The sequence below is a fragment of the Mustela nivalis genome (assembly GCF_964662115.1).
Source record: "Mustela nivalis genome assembly, chromosome: 6".
Classification (NCBI taxonomy): Eukaryota; Metazoa; Chordata; class Mammalia; order Carnivora; family Mustelidae; genus Mustela; species Mustela nivalis.
In genome coordinates, this window is record NC_139025.1 from 3,618,063 (window position 1) to 3,639,407 (window position 21,345).

At 48.2% G+C, this 21,345-nt stretch overlaps 1 protein-coding gene across 13 annotated transcripts in view; it reads right to left on the reverse strand.

Moving 5' to 3' along the window:
* Positions 1–21,345, reverse strand: part of TRAF3 (TNF receptor associated factor 3) — a 119,126-nt gene that overhangs the window by 21,777 nt on the left and 76,004 nt on the right. For all 13 annotated transcript variants that reach the window (XM_082737495.1, XM_082737502.1, XM_082737501.1 and 10 more), the window contains 4 exons: positions 11,006–11,270; positions 9,048–9,099; positions 6,196–6,300; positions 5,184–5,351 (listed from right to left, as the gene is read on the reverse strand). In XM_082737495.1, the coding sequence (XP_082593621.1) occupies positions 5,184–5,351; positions 6,196–6,300; positions 9,048–9,099; positions 11,006–11,253 (573 nt within the window). In that variant the 5' untranslated portion in view covers positions 11,254–11,270. The remainder of the gene's footprint in view (positions 1–5,183; positions 5,352–6,195; positions 6,301–9,047; positions 9,100–11,005; positions 11,271–21,345) is intronic.

Below are 21,345 nucleotides of genomic sequence, written 5' to 3' on the forward strand. Positions count from 1 at the left end.
AACCTCCCTCCCTGATCAGTCACAGGCCTGGAGAGGTAACAGGCTCCACGGGTCGCAGAGGCCACACCTCCCCCCGGGGCCTGCCCTTGAGCCCACCTCCATTCCCCAGGCCAGGTATGTGCCAGGTGCTGGCCCGCTGCTGCAGACGCCCAAGGAGGACAGCAGGCACACAGGTGAGCACCACTGTGGGGAACGGAGACCGGGCAGGAACACGGGTGGGAGCTCCCGGAGGGGGGCTCTGAGGAGGACGTGGCAGCGGGTGGGGGCCGTGTTCCAGGACGGCGGGGCGGGGGATGGTGGGAGGAGAGGCTGGGGCCAGATCCTGCAGTACCCTCAAGCCAGGGTCTCTGCGGACACGCGAGCATACCAGACGAATACATTTCTAGAAGTAGGCTTGGTTGGCTGTCAAAGGGTACAGGTATTTTAAATGGATTTTGATAGATATTGCCAAACTGCTCTCCGATAACCATACACAAACACACGCCCGCCGTCACAGGAACACATGCTCCTACACCCCTGTCAGCTCCATCAGACGTTTCAGTCTTTGACATGACAGGTCGAAAAGGCAGTAGCTGCGATCTGCAATTACTTAATAATGTCCCAGTAAGTATATTTTGATATTTATTAATCATATATAGCTTCTGTGAATCGCTGTTTCATGGCTTTTGCCCACAGTAGTGGGCAAATCGGAAATCAGGTCCTTGCAGATGAAATCCGTGAAGATGAGGCCCCAGGGCAGGGGGGTGGTTAGGATTAGGGTGGGCCCTGACTCCAACCATGGGTGCCCTCATGAGAGGAGAGGACATGCCCCAGAAGGTGGCATCTGAGCAGGGAGGCAGACGGCTGCCAGCCAAGGAACGCCGAGGACCACAGCCTCCAGAAGCTGGCAGAGGCGGGAAGGGGCCTTTCCTGGAGCCCTCAGGAGGAGCATGGCCCCGGCAGGACCTTGGGTCTGGCTTTCTGGCCTGCAGCCTGCGACGGAGCACACTGCTGTGTTCTGAGCCACCAGCTCCGTGGCGCGTTGTATGGCGGCCCCAGGAAAACAACACACCTATTGAAAAACCAGATAACCTACTCATACATAAGAATTAACTCCATACGAATAAGTTGTCCTGTCTACCAAATTAATCGATACTCTGACAGGCACAGAATAGATGTGACCCGTGTGGGAGTCATAGAGCAGAACCACACGGGGGACACTGGCCAAGATTAGAATGTAACTGAGATTCCGTTTGCCTGTGTGTCCTCTCTTCCCCCATCACCTTCCCCCAGGGAGGAGCCCCTCGCCCGAATATCCGAATTTTGTGTTTCTACTTTCTTTGCTTAAAAAAGTTATGTTACACATCAGTGTGAGCCAGACAAAATACTGTTTCGAATTTTACTAAAACGCAACTCTACCCTGTGAATCTCCCGAGAGCTGGCGGAGTGTCGTGCTTCTCAGGCTAACAACGCCTGTGCGGTGTGTAGCTGGGGGTGCTCAGTCTGCACTGCCCGACGGGAACGCTGTCCTGGAATTTCCCTGCCTCGTCCCCTGAAGTGTGCTGAGTCCGCCACCACCGACTGGGCCCCGCCCCAGCCGACGGGACATGTGGGGCTGCCCCCAGAGCTCCGCGGCACGGTTACGCTGGGCGGCACGGTTACGCTGGGCGGCACGGTTACGCTGGGCCCTGTCTCCTGCTGTGTACGGGTGACAGTCTCTCTCACAGCTACCCGAGGGACTGCTAACGAGCTGAGTACAGGAATGTTCAACCTAGTAACACAGCGCCGAACGGTCCTCTGCCGTGGCTGCGCCTACACGATAGATTCCCATTACAAGGCACACATTTTCCCAGAAAAGGAGATTGCTAGAATTCTGACTCTCCACAAATTAACAGAACTGTTCAATGAGACCACATTCATGGGGCGCCTGGGTGGCTCGGTGGGTTAAAGCCTCTGCCTTCAGCTTAGGTCATGATTCCAGGGTCTTGGGATTGAGCCCCACATCGGGCTCTCTGCTCAGCAGGGAGCCCCCCCCCCTGCCTCTCTGCCTACATGTGATCTCTGTCTGTCAAATAAATAAATACAATCTTTAAAAAAAAAGAGACCACCACATTCGATAGTTTCCAGACTAGATGTGTTAGTGGGGATTCTTTCCTGGCACTTTAGATTCTGCTAACGATTTACAGATTAAGATAAAACAACTTGAAAACAGCTGATGTCACATCAATAGCCTGGTTTAAACGTAGGAAAGAAATTTTCCTACAAGCTGTAATGGGCCAAGTGCTTGATGCTTTATCATCCTGGATCTCATCAACACCCAGAGTATTGACGCCCTTCATAAGACATGGAAACGTGGGGATGTCAGGGTGACTGGGCTGTAGACATGCCTCTGAGTTGCTCGTTCTTCCTAAAAAGAAGCCCACGGCAGGACAGGGATGAGACTGAGTGCATTCCTAGCCAACAGGAAGAGACTCGGGAGCCCCATCCCAGGCCTGCTGTCAGGAAGGGGTCACCACGGTGACCTGGGGCAGGTGAACCCCTACTTGTTACTTTTTTTTTTAAATTTCTTTTCAGCATAACAGAATTCATTGTTTTTGCACCACACCCAGTGCTCCGTGCAATCCGTGCCCTCCTTCATACCCACCACCTGGCTCCCACGACCTCCCACCCCACCCCCCCCACCCCCCGCCCCTTCAAAACCCTCAGGTTGTTTTTCAGAGTCCATACTTGTTACTTTGAAACCAGTCTCTAGGGGCACCTGGGTGGCTCAGTTGTTAAGCCTTTGCCTTTGGCTCAGGTCTTGATGCCAGGGTCCTTGGATTGAGCCTCACATCGGGCTCCCTGCTCAGCACGAAGCCTGCTTCTCCCTCTCCCACTCCCCCTGCTTGTGTTCCCTCTCTCACAGTGTCTCTCTCTGTCAAATAAATAACTAAAATCTTTTAAAAAATAAAAATATAATAATAAAACCAGTCTCTTTACAGCCTAGTCTGGTGTTCAGAGTCAGTTACTTACACAGTGTCTAAGTGACACACTCACAAGTCTTTCTTGAATGAAATTAATTTCTGGATTCTATTCTGCAAATAAAAATAACTGGTTTTTGCAAGAAGCGAAGTATAACTTTGACAGCAACATACCAACGTGTGTAAGTGTTACCGCGTTACTCATTAAGTACACGTCTCATTCATCTGAACTGACTCACTGAAGGAATAATTCATATAATTCATATATTCATATAATTATTATTAGGTCAAACCCTGTTTCTATTTTCCATGGTTCCTGAAAGTCCTTAATAGCTGGGAACGTCTACAGAAATCATACAGGAAGAAAACTTCACAAGAGAAGAAAATCGCAGACACAGGAAAGTTGCACAAAGGTAATAAACATGTAGATTATGAAGCAGAGGACTTGGGGCGCCTGGGTTAAAGCCTCTACCTTCGACTCAGGTTATGATCCCAGGGTCCTGGGATCAAGCCCCACATCGGGCTCTCTGCTCCTTGGGGAGCGTGCTTTCTCCTCTCTCTCTCTCTGCCTGCCTCTCTGCCTACTTGTGATCTCTGTCTGTCAAGTAAATAAATAAAATCTTTAAAAAAAATTAAAATTAAAAAATTAAGCAGAGGACTTTTCATTTCATTAAAAAAAAAAAACGTCCTAAATTTTGGTCAATAACTGCGGTAGAACATCCACCAGGAACTGCCTGGCCGGACAGCCTGGCTGCATGTCTCTGGTCCTCTCCCATCTTGGTCCCATCAATGACGGTCCTGCCAAGTGCAGACGTCAACCCCAACGGCCCCCCAGCCTCTCAGCAACGTCTGCCCCTCCTGCCCACACACAAATCCTCTCCAGCTCCTGCTGGCGCTGGAGCTCCACTCTGCTGACTCTTCCACACTGGCCACTGCTAGACGACCTCACTCTTTGCAGTCTGTAAGCATTAGGGTGTCCCAAGCCTCTGTCCCCAAGGCTACAGGGACCACCTAAGATGCACCAGTAGCCCAGACCACTCCCCTATTCTCCCCTCAAGCCTGCGATGCTCCAGTAAGCCCCACCTCAAGAGTTCATCCAGCTGATCCAGCTACAGACACCGGGCGTTGTCCTTAACACATACTCTGTATTTAAGCCGTGGGCTAATCCCACTGCCTCTACCTTCCCAATGTGTCCCAGTGTACCTGGTTGCACAGACCAACACTGCCTTGCCTCTATATTCTCCTCTTACCCCATGCCTACGTGTCGCACCTGCCAGAGTGCTGCACCTGATGGGGAACTCTGACATCAACCCCTTGCTCAAGCTGCCCAGTGCCTAGCCCCACCCTCTCCCCTGCTACCCATCACCTCTGCACCGCCTCTCACCGTTCCTGAAATCCACCTGCCAAGTCAGTCCCATCTCAGAGCCTGTGCACTCCTAGCTGTTCTCTCCGCTCTGGGCACTCATCACACACTGGGCCCTGACTGCCTTGGAGAGGCCAGCCCTGACCACCTCTTTTTCCATGATGCTAGTGCATTTTTCTTCATAGTACAAATCACTACTCCACGTTACATTTGCCTGTTAATTACTTCTTCCCACTAGAAGCTGAGCATCACCACTGAACCCACAGCTCCCAGAACAGTGCCCAGCACACAGTAGGTACTCAGTGAATATTTGTGCAAGAAATGGACAAATATTTGGGGGTTACTGTAATATCGATTGGTTTTTAAAGTCTGTCCTCCACCCCCAACATCTCTAACTTACAGATAAGGGATCTGATCTCTAACACACACACACAATATAGAACCGTGCCAAAATAATCAAGGCATGAAAAATGTGAAATTCTCATCTCTCTCCAAGACAGACAGCTGCACTTCGATGCTGCAGGATGAATTACCCTGTTGAAGTGATGATTATGTCCCAGAGCTGCTTAAAAGATCAAGCAATCCAACAAGATTTTGAGGACATTCCCTGGGACAAGAGAAAAATTCTACCTTTTTTGATAATTAGTCTTCATTTTTTTTTTTTTTGGCATTCCAAATGATAGTCAATCAAGGGAATGGGAAAATGTTAATTATACAAATCAAAATGGGCAAAACAAATAAAGCTTAACTCTGAATTAAAGCCAGATGAAAACTGCCATTTCCTCCTGTTTTCTCTTTATTCCTGTTAGAATAGTGCTTTAAAATGCTATTCGGTGACACAATTACACTTGGGCGGAGCTGCAGGTGGAGGAGCGGCGCACCTGGAGGGTGATCAGCGGAACCTGACTCTTGCAGTGGCTGCACGTGGCCTCCCGGTACTTGCAGGCCTTTTCCACGTGGTCACGCAGGTCTCTTCTCAACACTTTTTCTTTGCAGTCAGCACGGACGCACGAAAGCTCTTCAAACTGGCAATCGTTCTTTAAATGCACCTGTAAAACAAACATTTCAAGGTTCTTAACTGGCAAAGAAATTCAATCTGAAATACAGATTCTAGCCTCCAGAAACATCTCCGCTTGCCGCTAGAGCAGTTTTTCACAGAGAAGAGTGACAAATGTATTGAGAGACAATGAGTTTTGCGTTCTATTTAGTGATTACCCAAACTATACTGCTTTTGAAGGAGTAAGCCAACTCTCCTTCCTGGGTGTCAGGTTATGGGCTAAGGAATTTGTTTTACTCCAGTTTGAGTATCCTTCCAGGATAAAATAAGATGCTAATTAAAAAAAAAAAAAAAAAGCCATAAAAGTTATGTGGAATTTCATGGTTTAAAAAAAAAAAAAATTCAGAAGGTTTTACTGGGCCTTCCAAAATTAAAAACCGGTTCGGATTTCTTTCCATCCTAAATAGGGTGGGGGTGTTTAAAAACCAGTTGGCAATTCTGCCAATGATGTCATAAAAATAACATTTCATACCTCAGGGGCTTGGAATGCTTTCATGTTTGGTTGTGTTTTGACAATCAGCGTAACCATGGTCTTAGGGTACCACATCACACTGATCAGGCTGTTGTATCTCCTTTTTTTTTTTAAAGATTTATTTATTTCAGAGAAAGTGTGAGTGTGTGCACATCGGGGGAGGAGCCGAGGGAGAAAGGGAATCTCAAGCAGATTCCCCGCTAAGCACGGAGCCAAGTGGGGGGGCGGCTGCTCCATCTCACCACCCTGAGGCCTTGACCTGAGCTGCAATCAGGAGTCTGATGCGAAATCGACTGAGCCACCCAGGCGCCCCAAGGAGTTCTATTTCGTAATGGAAGCACCGAGCACGACCCCCAGGACTTACCAGCAGGTGTCCCAGCGTCAACTGCTCTGTGCAGCCTTCCCCTTCATTCCTGCAGTAGATCTGAAGAGCGAGAATCTCTCTCTTGCAGCAATTATCCTTAAACACCTGAAACAGGAAGATGGTTATTTCAGAGGATTAATATTGCTTAATCTCCACATGCTGCTACTTCAGAGAAGGCAAAACCACTTTAAAAAAATCAGGAGAGCATCCCTTAAGTGGACCTCAGAAGGCATTAAGGACCATCTTAATTTCTAATTTCTAAAGTAGAATGAAGGAGATGTTCCCACTAAGAGTCACAATTCAAATAATACAACCTTAACTACCATCTTTTATTAGATAAGCCAAATGAAAACAAGTTACACGAAATAATTAAAGATCACTTTGGAGCATCCAAATACTCTGGGTCAACTCTGACGTGATCTCAAGGTGAGGACGCATGAGGACCAGGTTCGTATTTGGACTCTGGGGACTTCCAGGAGCCAGCTCTGCGGGGGCAGCCATGGGTGGACCACACCAACCAAGGGACAAGGGCAGAGCCCACTATCACTCAATGCCTGTGTAGGTCACTTGGTAAAGAAATACAAAACTACTGTAGAAGATCGTATCTTGCAGACAGTTTGTAAAACATTTTAGTCCTTTCTCCTGAGGTTATATCCCTCATAAATCATTTTCACCAAAAAGGAGGCAGTATTAGCCTGCTACTAAAAAAAACTGTCCTCTTTTATTTTTTTTTAAAAGATTTTATTTATTTATTTGAGAGAGAGATAGTGAGAGAGAGCATGAGCAAGGAGAAGGTCAGAGGGAGAAGCAGGCTCCCCATGTTGCTGGGAGCCCGATGCGGGACTCGATCCCAGGACTCCAGGATCATGACCTGAGCTGAAGGCAGTCGTCCAACCAACTGAGCCACCCACGCGCCCACAACTGCCCTCTTTTAAATAAATAGTGCAGTGACTGAAGTTAATCCAATAATGAAAATCTTTCCTTTTGGGGGCGACTGGGTGGCTCAGTCTGTTAAGTGTCTGCCTTTGGCTCAGGTCATGATCCTACGGTCCTATGATTATGCCCTGCGTTGGGCTCCCTGCTCGGTGGGGAGCCTGCTTGTCCCTCTGTCCCTCCCACTACTCAAATAAAATCTTTAAAAGTTAAAAAAAAAGAAAGAAAGAAAGAAAGAAAATGTTTCCCTTTGAAAATGAAAACCTTTCTTTCTTTCTTTATATTTTCCCCTTAGAAAACAAGGAGGTTCATTCTTTCCAGCAACACAGTCTAGACCGTCTTCATCTTCAGGCATTTCTAAGAAACTCCTATATGCGAACACTCTGTAACAGTGAAAAAATAGACAGGATCTTAATATGCCTTTCTCAACTCCACAGGCAAAGAAATAGAATCAACAGCTGCTAAGAGTTAAAAATAAAGTAATTTGGAGTCAAATCTAATCCTTCATAAACATGACCTTTTTAAAAACACACTAAAGTCACCAAACAGGTATTTTTAGCCAGTGGGAAATAAACTTCTTTTTTGTGGCATTAAGTTTCTTAAGTCATTTGAGTTTAACTTTATGGATACAAAACAAAGATTGGCAATGTCAAAACAGTTAAAGTACAGGATTTAGAGCTGAGATGATTTACTACATCTGTCCCATTACATAGATGAGGAGCCTGAGGCCTGACAGCGACTAGCAGACGATCTTGGTCTCAAGCCCCCTTTCCCATGAGGATCCAAGTAATTAGTCGCTGTCATTCACGGTGCTCCAACAAAACTAGTAATTCTTTTCCACTTACTAATGCCATTGAAAAATAGGGATTATAATTCTGAACAGTGAGACAGACCAGGTCCGTTGTTTGAACCTCTACCTCGATCACAGGGGTCAGACACACATTAATAAGTTAGTGGCCATGCTAAGATCAGGGGTAGCTGGGTGACTGTTTTCTTAGAAACAAGCCCCTCCCTTTGACAGAGTGCAGCCTGCAGCAGCAGTGAACCCCGGGAAGACAAGGGACATGCGTGGTGCCAGCTCTAGCTCTAAGCTGCCCAGAGGAGTTACACGAGGCGCCCTTGTCCCGGCAGCAGAGGGGCCTCCTCTGCCGGGACCCCCAAATCCCTGCACTTGCCTGCACTGCCCTGACGGCAAACCCAACCTGAAAAGTGCTCTGGACACAAAACCACAGAGCAGAAATTTTATTGTACAATTTAATGACCTACATTTAAAAAATTGTTCTGTTCATCAATCAAAATATTGGTACCACACGTTTTTACTGATACTTTAAGAATGACTCATTTCAGACTCAAAGCGTGCCTAAGGGGTCTGCCAACGCGTAGATGACCAGAGGTACTGTTATAGTGCGGGGAGCGGGGGTGGAGTGTGCGGATCAGAGCCCCAGGACGGAAGCTGGTGGGTGGCCCCCTGAGGCCCCCTCTGAGACTCTGGCCTGCCAGAGAGCTCTCACGGGTACACATAATCACGTGGCAGGGGGAAGGGTGGAAACCCCACATCTGTCTAATGAGTGGGAGGTACTGCACGGGGGCAGACAGAAAGCCAATCCTGCTGAACTCCTGAGACTGGCCGGATGCCAGCTGTCTGGGGGAGAAGCCTGAGAGGACGGCCTGTATCTCCACATTTCACCCCCACAGCCCTCCCGAGGTGGGACTGCTATTGTCACAGGCAAGGACACAGGTTCAGGGGCTGAAGGTCCTGGCCAGGGTCACCCAGCTGGGCAGCTGTCCTGCCTCAACCCTGCAGCACCCGCAGTTTGTCTGAGACAAAACCAGAGCGTGCCCAGAGCACCAGGTGCAAACCATGGGCCAAGCAGGATCGAAGCATTTGAAAAGGTCATTTATTAAAATCCCCAAAATACCTTATCTTTAATGATGCCTTCTTGACACGCAGTACATTTTGGGCTTGAGGAGCTGAGGGGAAAACATACCATGAAGACATTAGATAGAGCAGAAGTCCTGTTCTCACTTGAACCTTTATGGTCAACCTGGTGTGCGAAGTTCACGGCCACAACCAGAGGTCCAGGATGCCACGGCGAACTGGGTTTCAAATATGAAGCCACAGGAGAAAAGTGCTCAATTTTTTAAATGGTAATTTTTCCCAAGGAAGTTTTTAAGCAGCACAGCTGACATCAGTCCCACTTGGAAAGCCCCTTTCCATTAAAAGTGAGATTTTATTTCAGAAACCAAAACTAGCCCTCCGTGAGCGGCTCTGTGGTGTGAGCGTCCCCGGCTGATTAAGAGGGCCTAGAGGCAGTCTTGTTTTCTAAAAACAGCTAGTACTTTCTCCAGAAGTTATTTTCTGTCACAATATCCTGAAAAGCCAATGCAATTCCACAGCTTACTGGCCCCATCTAAGGAAGCCACTGTCTACCACATCATTCTTGCCCCCAAACACAGGACAAGAGCCTCTGCTCCCAAGCTGTCCTTTTTTGGACTTGATTCTAACCCCATCTTGTGCTGGAAATCACCTCCTAGAGATTAAAAATAAAACGAAGTTTGAGTCCTCTCTACTTCCATGGCCCCTGCCCTAGACAGCCAAGGGCTCCAGGAGTCCAGGACAGGAAGGTCGGTGGAGTCTTTGGGGAAGTGAACACAGGGTTGGACACGTGTCCACCGGAGCCCTGGGCAGACTGGGGAGGCTTCACAGGCCTGGGAAGCTGGGCAGGAGAACTAAGGGCTGATGGGAGACAAAATTAATGTGTTTCTAAATAAAAGCTTTCACTTAGACTATAATATGAAGCTTGTGCTAAACTGCCTTCATCATAAGACTCTCTTTACATCCTTAGACCCTAGGGGTAAGTGGCATTTGGATGGGATCCCCGGATGCCTGCAAAAACACAGAGCAGGAGGAGAGCCAAGTGTAGAACAAGGAGGGAAATCAGAGGAGCTCTGGGTACCAGCCCCACCCCAGCCCCGTGGCCAGCAGGCCTCCCCCAGCCCAGCACGCAGTCCAGGTTTGCACGTAGGAAACCGCAGGTGCTCTGAGTTAGCTCAGCCATCACTAAGCTTGACTCAAAAGTCATTTTAGCCACAAGGCAGGGAAAGCTGAGCTCACTGTTTGGATAAGTGGATAAGACTACAGCCGGAAGGACCTGGGGGAGGATGACAGCAGTGCCATTATCAAGGGCCATGCCCTCAGCGGTGAGTCAGGAGAAGTGGGCAGCCTTCCCAGGCCCCTGTGCCTGACCCTGGGGACCAAGTCTGACAGCATCCTGCCATGACTCCCAGTGCCCAGCACCATGCCCAGAATATACCTGGGGAGGAACTAAGATGCTTTCTTGGACGATACTGTTTGTGCCACCAAACTCTGGCCTGCCTCCCCGATGCCCTCTGTGACTCTAAGGTGGCACCGATGCTTGGCCCACAAGGGCTTCCAAAGCGCCAGCGTGTGCTCTCCTGACTGCTGAGTAAGCACACACACACCAGATTCCTACCCAGGTGGGGACCTGTCCTGTCCTCCTGCTGACCTGCCCTCCTCAGCCTCTGCCCCCCAGGAGCACCTGCACTTTCAGGGCTCCCCACGACCTGCACGGAGAGGGGACACTGTGGCATAGGACTGGGTGCTGGGCGAGCACATCGGGAGGCGCTTGGCGGGGGGAGACAGAAATCTGTGGGATGGGGCTGGGTAGGCCAGTCTGCGAGTCCCAGAACCCTGGACAACTCAGGGATGAGGTTCGACTGAGTTTCCCTAAACGATTCATAGGCGAGGCTCCGAGAATTTGATCTGAGGGTCTCGAGACATTTAAGCTTTACAAGGCACTGCTTAGAGACGCGGCGGCGGGCGGGAGTGGGGGAAGACGCCGGGCCGCGGGCCTACCTCAGCAAGGCAGCCATGCAGGTCTCGCAGAACCGGTGTCCGCACTCGGTCTGCTTCGGGTTACACAGCACCAGGCGGCACTTCTCACACTTGTACTTGTCCTCCACGGTCTTCACAAACCTTTCTTTGTAGCCTCCTTGCTCAGGGACGAAGACGGACGTGCTGGTGGCGCCACGGTCGGGGTGCAGCTTCAGCGGGGGGTTGGGCGGCAGGGTGCCAGGGGGGTCCAGCTTCTTACTCGGCTCCATTTTAGGAAAGAGAAATTCTGTGGAGGGAAAGCAACGATCCTGAGTGAAACGCTAACCCGTCATCCTGCGCAAGGAGAAGAAACACAGCTTTCGGGATGAAAAAGTGCCGGAGCACCGTGGGGTTTTCCAGTTTAAGTAATGCGCGAGATACCTCCTGACCTCACTGCATGATGGGAACGAGACACGAGCAAATGTACTTCTCCCCTTTCGACATCGGCCAAACGCTACTGTTGACGTTACTGGGCAAAAAACCTCTAAAAGGTACTGGTTGTGTCATTAAGGTTCCTTGAAGTACAGGTAATACCTGGCTGTAACTTAAAAGTTCTGCACATCATTCTGATATTTTAGGCGAAGCAACAGTCGTTCTCAGCCAGTTTTATTTCTTGGTTCTCCTCACTGCCAATAACAGCCCCATGATGTGACTCACGGGTGGCCTGTCCCCGGTGTCACTCACTCCAACCACAGCAGGAACGTTTGGATGGTGTCTGCAGACTCATGTGATTCCTGCCCCCCCCAAGACCCCAAGAGTGTGCCCACGACACTCCAATCTGGGTGCGCTGTGATTGGCACCTGCTCTTGGCGCCTGCCACCATCTTGCCCCCCACCCTCCCTGCCACCGCCACCGCAGGACCCCACGCCATGCACCACAGGGCCTCAGGGTGCACCCGCTGGTGTCTACAGCAGGCCGGCCCCTCTCGTGCCCGGGATGGAGCTGGGGGAGGGCACGTGGGGACTGAACAGGTCTCCTGTGCCCACACAGGCAGCCGTCCTCCTGCACATGGTGACAAGTGTGCAGACGGCTTGTTCCCACCTGCAAGTTCCCAGCAACAGGCCCAATGAGCAGCTCCTAGACAGGAGCCAGAGCGATAGCAGCCTGTGCGGGCCTCCAGCTGACGTGCACAGCAGCACATCTGGCGAACCTGCAGAGGAATTTCTCTCAGAGCTCACCAGGTCTCTCAAAACTGCAGTGTTTTTTGCTCAATCCATTTATTTCTGCTAATTACAAAAATAAGGACCAAATTCCTTCTTCTCACAAGGCCGCGAGCGTCTGTGCCTCATTCCGTTCCCTTCTCTTCCCAGTGCAAGGCTGCCGTGGGCTGGTCTGGGGCCTGGCCGGCGCCCTCGGACTGACCAGCGGGGGCGAGGCAGACCCTCACCCCAGGCCATGGTGTGCTGGGTGCAGAGTCCACCCTCTAGGGCCTTGTTCTGTCTCTTTATGAGACTGCAGGAATGAATGTCTCCTGACTAGGGCTGCACAGAACGCCAGCAGCTCAACATCTGAAAAATAAATGAACTGGTGTTCTAGCCACTCTCAGGCTGGTTTTAATAAAATAGAACATCAGTGTGGCAAAGAGTGGGAGCTTCCTGCAAAATCCGTTTATGAAAACAAACAAAGCTTCCAAAATGGCCTCAGAAAGCTAGCAGCCCTTTGCGCACCAATTTGCTGACCAGAATCTTATTCATTAAGACGCCAAGCGGCGAGGTGCCTGCTGCTTACCTTGTCTATCTGCCTGTCTTAGCTTCTGCAGATGCTCTGGGTTCACCGCCCCCTTGTCAAGGAGGCTCACCCTGGCCAACCCCATTCATCAGACCTGCTTTGCCCTGCTGTGTTTTCTCTATGGCACTTCCCACCCTCTAACTCTACAGCTTCATGTTAATTGTCTTTCTCCTCAGGCAGAACGTGAGCTCCTTGGAGACATGGGTTTTGTTGAAAGACAAGCCCCAGGTACCCAGAATAGCGCCCGATGTGCAGAAGGTCCCCAGTGCACATTTGCTGAGCTAATGGAGGGAAGGGTGACGTCCGAGCCAATAGTACCAAGCTGCGTCTCTATGACAGGAACACTCTTTAGCTTGTAGATCTGGTCTTGGAGCCTCCAGCCTTGAAAATCTCTTCTTAGATTATAAGCTACTTGAGACTTTGGTTTAGTATCTTAGCCAATAATGTGTAGGAAGCTATGTGTTCAATAAACAGTTTTTTTTTTTAAAGATTTTATTTATTTATTTGACAGAGAACACAAGCAGGCAGAGAGGCAGGCAGAAAGAGAGAGAGAGAAGCAGGCTCTGCACTGAGCAGAGAGCCCAATGCGGGGCTCGATCCCAGGACCCCAGGACCATGACCTGGGCCGAAGGCAGAGGCTTTAACCCAGGCACCCCCAATAAACAGTTTTTAATGAGAAATATCTGATTCCTGGGGCGCCTGGGTGGCTCAGTTAAGCATCTGCCTTCAGCTCAGATCATGATCGCAGAGTCCCAGGATCAAGCCCCACGTCAGGCTCCCTGGTCAGTGGGGAGTCTGCTTCTCCCTCTGCCTCTCCCTACCACTTGTGCTCCCTCTCTCTCAAATAAATAAAACCTTCCCCCCAAAAGAGAAATATTTGATTCTTTAAAGGTAAATTCCTATTTTAAACCTGACAGACAATCAACTTTGGATCAAACTAATGATAAATAATAAATATTTATTTACCTATAACATGCCATACTCTGTTTAAAAGTAAAGAATACAGCTTGGGATCTTTTGTTCTTGTATGTTACTTAAGACAAGTGAACAGATGCCAATTCTATCCAGGTACCTCAGAGAAAACATCAGAGCAGCCCTGTGCTAACGGGCAGAGGGCAGCCCATGGCCAGCAGGTCTGTCCGGACTTCCCCGTGAAGCAGGTGCCGACGTGGCCGCCTCTGCGGTGGGCCACTGAGGGCCTCTGACAATCCTACCCAGCAGCCTGCATCTCGTCCCACGCATGGCCCATTCCCCATCTAGGCTGCAGGCTGGAGAATGAGCCTTCAGGGAAGGAGGGAAAGACGGCCTGCGGTGCTTGGGCTGCAGGAACCAGACGCCGACCTCCTCTGCCTTATATTCACAGTGGAAGACAAAGCAGCAGAAGCAGATGTTCTGAACATGAAATGTCCAGAAGGGGCAAATCTATAGCAACAGAAAGCAGATTCACGGCTGCCAGGCCAGGGGAAGGGGAGCGTGTACTAATGTGCATGGGGTCTCCTGCTGAGGGCATGGAGGTGTTTGGGGACTGGATAAAGGGGGCGGGTGCATAGCCTACAACCCACTGCTGAACCAGACACTTGAAGGAGATGAATTTTATAGCACGAGAATCATATCTCAATTTAAAATCTAAACAAAAAGTAATATAAAATAACTGTTCAACTGGGGGGAGGGATTTAGGGAAAGGGTAGTGGGGTTATGGACATTGGGGAGGGTATGTGCTATGGTGAGTGCTGTGAAGTGTGTAAACCTGGCGATTCACAGACCTGTACCCCTGGGGCTAAAAATACATTATATGTTTATAAAAAAATAAATTTAATTTTTAAAAAACTATTCAAAATGGTTCCCTTTGGATTTGGTTAATTTGTGACATTTATATATAGTGGCACATGCTCTAAAGTATAAGACTCTAACACTAAACTATACCTGCCCAATGCTGTGGTCAGTGGCAGACATGTGGGGGAGCCCAGAAAGACTTTCATCCATATTATAGCAGATTTTATTTATTTATTTGACACAGAAAGAGAGAGACAGTAAGTGAGAGGGAACACAAGCAGGGGGAGTGGGAGAGGGAGAAACAGGCTTCCTGTGAAGCTGGGAGCTTGACATGGGGCTCGATCCCAGGACTCTGGGATCATGACCCAAGCCAAAGGCAGGCACCCAAGTGACTGAGCCACCCAGGTGCCCCTTTCCATATTATAACAGCAGGTGCCCTCAGATAAGACAACAAACAACTAAAACATGAGGCTTTAAAGTGCAAAGAATAAGGACCAGATCCTCTGACTGCAAATACCCAGAGGCAGACGCTCTCTTCTGGAGCTCTGTGAGAGTGTAGAGACATCCAGAAATGGCAAATGCATGTAAAGAAACATGTCTTCTCCCTCCACACAAACCGTGTCACACGTGGAAATGAATCAACAGCTTCATCTTGGGGGCGTCTGGGTGGCTCAGTTAAGCGTCTGCCTTCAGCTCAGGTCATGGTCCCAGGGTCCTGGGATCAAGCCCTGCATCGGGCTCCCTGCTCAGCGGGAAGCCTGCTTCTCCCACTCCTGCTCCCCCTGCTTACGTTCCCTCTCTCTCTGTCTCCGTCAGATAAACATGGGCATATACAGATCCACTTTATTATTCTGAAGGCTGCATATGGCACTCTACTGGTTGGTTTACCTTACTTTATATAACCAGTTCCACTAATGGACAGACTTAGGCTTGTTTGATATATTGCTATTTTTAAAAAGGTTTTTTTTTTTTTAAGAGATAGCAAGCGAGAGCGTGTGAGCATGAATGGGGGAGGGGCAGAGGGAGAGGGAGAATCCCAAGTAGACTCCCTGCGGAGCACAAATCATGACCTGAACCGAAATCGAGTCAGATGCTCAACTGATGGAGCCGCCAGGCACTCCTGATGTTTTGCTATTATGAACAACCTGCAGTGAACATTCCTGAACACAGGCAACCATACAGCAACAGAACAACTGGGTCAAAGGTGATGTGCAATTTGTGGTACTGTAATCACTGCCAAACACTTTCAAAAGGTTGTACATTACATATTTCCTCCCAACATTTACTAAACTATTGAACAAATATTTTAGAGAAGAGCCCATTTCACTCAAATACTGACAGTTCCCACTTTACTTCAGCCTCGACTTTCCTGAAGAGTGTTGCTGGCTACACGACTGTACGAACATCAGGGCACTCAGCCTGGGAATGCCAGTGTCGCGGGAGTGGGCGGCAGGCCCACTACCTTCCTACATGGGTGGGAGAACCTTTTTCTAGGAGAGCAACTCGGCAAACGTCTGCCAAACCAACCACATTTTACTTCAACAAATACAACTGGGCACATACAACATACACAACTCTGTGCCTCACACATCGGGGACACAGGGATGAAGGAGACTGTGCCCACCCTTAGACAGCTCTGAGGGAGTCACGAGGAGGCGAGCACTCCAGCTGAATAAGCACAGGACGTGAGCGCGGCAGGTCCAAAGGGCCGCAGGTACAGATCTTCCAAAGAGAAAGATGTCACATAGGTTTTGGGGAGGTCAGGGCTTCGGGAGTCGGACTGGAGGTATCAGTTCAGTTCCAACAGAGGAGGACCAGAAGGAGCAGCAGCAGACACAGCACTGTTAGGCGGTCATGGAGGGGAACCTGGTGTTAGGGGTTCCGGGGGAGGAACCAGCCAGGCAAGATATCTGGCACTGAGCGGCCTCGGTGGCAAGACTGCTTCAGGGTCCTTCCCTCAGGTGGATCCTTGCGGACAGCACTGATCCTCAGGGCCTCACTTCTCTTTACCTGAAAAGCAGGTACTAGCCCTAAGGGTCCTAGCACTATCAGACATCACTGTAATATTTTATGTTGAGTCTGTAGACTCTGCTGCACTGTATATAGAGAAGACACATCCTCCCGCCAATGGCAGCCAGGCAGCCTGACAAGGACTGGGTTGTTTCCCCATCTTACTTAGACACCCCCAAGCCTTGTTTTATTTATTTTTATTTTTTAAAAGATTTTATTTACTTGACAGACAGATCACAAGTAGGCAGAGAGGCAGGCGCAGGGGGAGGATAAGCAGGCTCCCCACCAAGCAGAGAGCCCAACGTGGAGCTCGATCCCAGGACACCAGGACCATGACCGGAGCCAAAGGCAGAGGCTTAACCCACTAAGCCACCCACGCACCCCCTAAGCCTTGTTTTAAAAGCCCCTTCTCAGCAATATGATAAGAAAAAGAAATAAAAGGCATCAAGATCAGAAAGGAAGAAATAAAACTATTTCTTTTTTTTTTTTTTTTATTTCATTTTTATTTATTTGACAGAGAGAGATCACAAGTCGGCAGAGAGGCAGGCAGAGAGAGAGAAGGAAGCAGGCTCCCCGCTGAGCAGAGAGCCCGATGTGGGACTCGATCCCAGGACCCCGAGATCATGACCCGAGCCGAAGGCAGAGGCTTTAACCCACTGAGCCACCCAGGCGCCCCGAAATAAAACTATTTCTATTTTTAGATGCCATCATCCTGCATATACACAACTCAGGAATCAACTAAAAACGAGTTGAACTAATAAACTTATTCAGCAAAGTTGCAGAATAAGAGATTGATATATAAAAGTCAATTGTGTTTTTATAATATATATTAGCAATGAGCAACCCAAAAATGAAATTAAGAAAATGATCCATTTATTTATTTTTTTAAATAAGATTTTACTTATTTATTTGAAAGAGAGAGAGAGAGATCACAAATAGGCAGAGAGGCAGAGAGAGAGGTGGAAGCAGGCTCCCTGCCGAGTAGAGAGCCTGATGCTGGGATCGATCCCAGGACCCAGAGATCATGACCTGAGCCAAAGGCAGAGGCTTAACCCACTGAGCCACCCAGGTGCCCCAAATGATCCATTTATAACAGCATCAAAAAGAATAAAATATCCAGGAGTACACATAACCAAAGGAGGGCAATATATGTGTATTGAACATTACAAAACATTGTTGAAAGACATCAAAGATGTCCATAAATGGGAGGCCAGCCCATGCTCACAGGCTGGAAGACACAACACCTGATGAGACTGCCACGCTACTCAAACCGATCAGATGCATCTCAACCCCTATTACAGTCCTGGCTGGTTCTTTCTGCAGAAATTAAGAAGCAGAACCTAAAAGTCAGATGGCAATTCAGGGGACCCAGAATAGAAAAAACAATTTCAACAAAGAACAGAGCTGGAAGACTCACACCTCATTGTTCTACAACTCACTACAAATTAGTCAGGACACTATGGTACTGGTGTTAGACATACAGATCAATGAAAGAGAACTGACAGTCCAGAAATGATCCCTCATGTTTATGGTCAAGTGATTTCCAACACGAATGCCACAGTCATCTCAATGGGGAAGGAACAGCGTGCGCTCAGTGCCAGCGAACTCACTGCCATCACAGAACAAAGAAGGCCTCTTCCTGGACGCTCTCTTTGCAGCTCAAGGGCTGCACTGGTGGCTACCACTGCTTAGATAACCACGTCATTCCTTCCCAGGGGAGCCACGCAGCATAGCTCTGGCACACAAAGTATTGTTTCAGGGAGGACAGCTGGGTGGACTCTAAGACCTCCCTGGCTGGTATCCCTCCTTCCTTCAAAAAAATGTATTAGGTGACACATAAACAAAATGACTGTGTGCATGGGGCACCGGGCTGGCTCAGTCAGTAGTACACATGACTCTTAATCTCAACGTTATGAGTTCAAACCCCAGGTTGGGTGTGGAGCCTCCCTAAAAAAATAAAATAAATATTATGTACAAGACCCAGAAAAGAATACAACAACCAAAAAGGCCCCAGAATCCACGACATACCTAACAGCCACAATCTCCCCATGTGCTTCCTTAGCCATTGTCCTGCTGCTCTCTGGAAGTCAGCCTGAAGTTCGCACCTATGGCTCTTTTGCTATCATATATATTTTTCTTCTTAAACAATATGCTTTTGCCTGTTTTCGGTCTCCCAGAATGCTATCATACCCAATGTACCCTCTGCTGTCAGCACTGCACACTCTCACCCATGGCTGCTGTGTGTGGTAGTTATGCTTCATTCATTCTCACTGCCGTGTGATAGTCCACAGGTGACCTAGCCATTTTCTGATCACAGTTGCCCACCCTTGCTGTTACAGAAAGCATGCTCTGAACATTCCGGCACATCTGTTCTGGGGCCCTCGTGTAAGTCTCTCTAGGGTCTGTGCTCTAGATCACAGAAAACTGTGAAGTCTGTGGTCAGATCTAGCCAGCAGCCGACTTCTGTTGGGTTATGGCTACCTATTGTCTACTTCATTGAGCCAAGAATGCGTTTTAGATTTTTAAAGGGTTGAACAGACAAATGAAACAAAGGCAACTGTATGACAAGGTCATAAAGCCTAGAATATTTACCATCTTGCCTTTTACAGAAAGTGCCTGCCAGTCCTTGCCGGGCACTCTGCATCCAGCACCAGAGGGACTGCGGAGGTTGTACGCACAGCCAATTTACAAGCAAGGGCCAAACTGCTCTCAAAAGCAAAGCAGCATAAATGTTTCTGTTAATCCACATCTTCACCAACACTTGGGTTCTGCCAACCTAGCAGGTACAATGGTCTGTTTTCTTACTCTGATAATTAAAAAGCTTTAGCATCTTTTCATACATTCATAGGCTCACGGGCCACTTGTGCTTTTCCTTCCGTGAAATGCCTGATTGTGTCTCTCTGCCATGTTTTAATTGGGCTATTATCTTTTACAATACTGATTCGTGGGGGTTACCTACATATTGACTGTTAAACCTACACCTGTCTATGTCTTCCCCCAGTCTGTGGATGGCTTTAACTTTATTTATGTCCTTTAAAGAAGAAAAGTTCTTAATTTTAATGTAGTCAAATTCATCCATATCTTGGCATTTTAAAAAGATTCATATTATCTTACAGGTGGTGTTGATGAAAAAGGGACAACAGCATATATGAAACCAAACTAGAAAGCAGCTCTAACTCTATAACAAAATTGTTTTCAAAAGAAGAATATTATGTCGAAACAAAACTAACAAATAAGTCACTATGTCAAACAGACTCACAGTGCTCAAGGGAAACATTCTTCCTAAGCAAGAGCTCTTCGAGTCAGAACCCAGAGCTCTTCGAGTCAGAACCCAGAGCTCTTCGAGTCAGAACCCAGAGACTCGACATGAACCCTGAGTGGGGCCCATGGGTCATCCCATGACCTTCTGCATAAGTGAGATGGCCCAAATGGGCCGCAGCTTTCGCAGGGAAAGCAGGAACTAGACACCTCAGCAGGTGCCAGGACTGGTGGACAGATGAGTACTCTCAGGTTTACTGATGATCCCAGATTCTACCAGCCATCCATTGTCACTATGAAAAGTTAGTTCTGATTTGAAGTGAGAATCATCTAACCACTTCTTAAAACAACTAGGACAATAGGAATGACATCTTTAAGTCTTAAAATAAGACAAATACTCACCTACTGCGTCCTAAGGAAAAGGGAGTTGGATTTGGGAAAACCACCATTGGAGGCAAATTCTTCATAATCAGCTCAGAGGCTGATAATCAGGGGCTTTCCTAAAGCTGGATAGTAATGTGGTGATCACTTTGAGGCCATCTATAAAGTCATGCAGATGGAGAAACCATGGAGTGAATCTGCTTCAGGTTCCCTTCCATCTATGTAAGAGGGAGGGTAGAAACCTCAAGATCACCAAAAAAACCAAAACTGCCATCAGCAGGACCAAGTTCTCAGTAACAACATGGGAGAGCACAATTTTACCAAAATGCTCTCTAACCAACAGGTACAAAACAAATACGAAAAATAATTTACCTTTGATCTTGTTTACCTCCCTAAGCCATCTTAAATCCTTTCTGAAATCAGGTGTACATAAATTAGGCAAACTCAAAGTTGGTAACAGCGTTAAAACCAGACTAATGAGTGGGAACAGTGAAAATGGCTGAGTAAAAATCTCCAAAAGTCTATCTTTCAATAAAAGCACGGGGAAAAAAACCTGGTAAAACCCATCAGACACAACTTCCCTGGGACTTTGAAAACTAACTAAAAGCTTGCAGCAATCAGAGGAACACTTAATCAAGAGAAACTAGCTGAATCTTGGTAAGAAGAGTAAGCTCAATGGCATTTTACCCAATGCTGAACCCAGGAGCCAGGATGGTGGCCTGGAGGATGACAATCTGTGATCCCAGGACAGGAATCTGGCAGGAGATGGAGGGGTAGTGGGAAAAGAACAGACCTCGTTTGCAAAGAATTTCAGTGGTTTGCTTTGACTTATCTAGAAGACCAACTCAAAGCACTTGGCTTTACCTCAATTAACTCAGAATTCTCCCAATGCTTAGGTGGCTACCGGTGGTGGTGGTAAGGGTGGGGGGTGGTTACTGAAAACATTAAGGGGCAAATTTATTAATCACCACTGCCTGGAGTAATCAGCAACAACTGAGGAAAACAACAGATTAACCAAAACATCAAGAAGAAAAGCTGGGATAAAGGACTCTGACTAGCTCCAATGTGTTTCTGGGAATCTACGAGGCCACACAAATGCCCAGGGTTGTGTGCATGCTCAGGAAAGCCCTGAGAAGACCTTAAGCCTCTAGCTGACCTTCAGGTTCTGCACA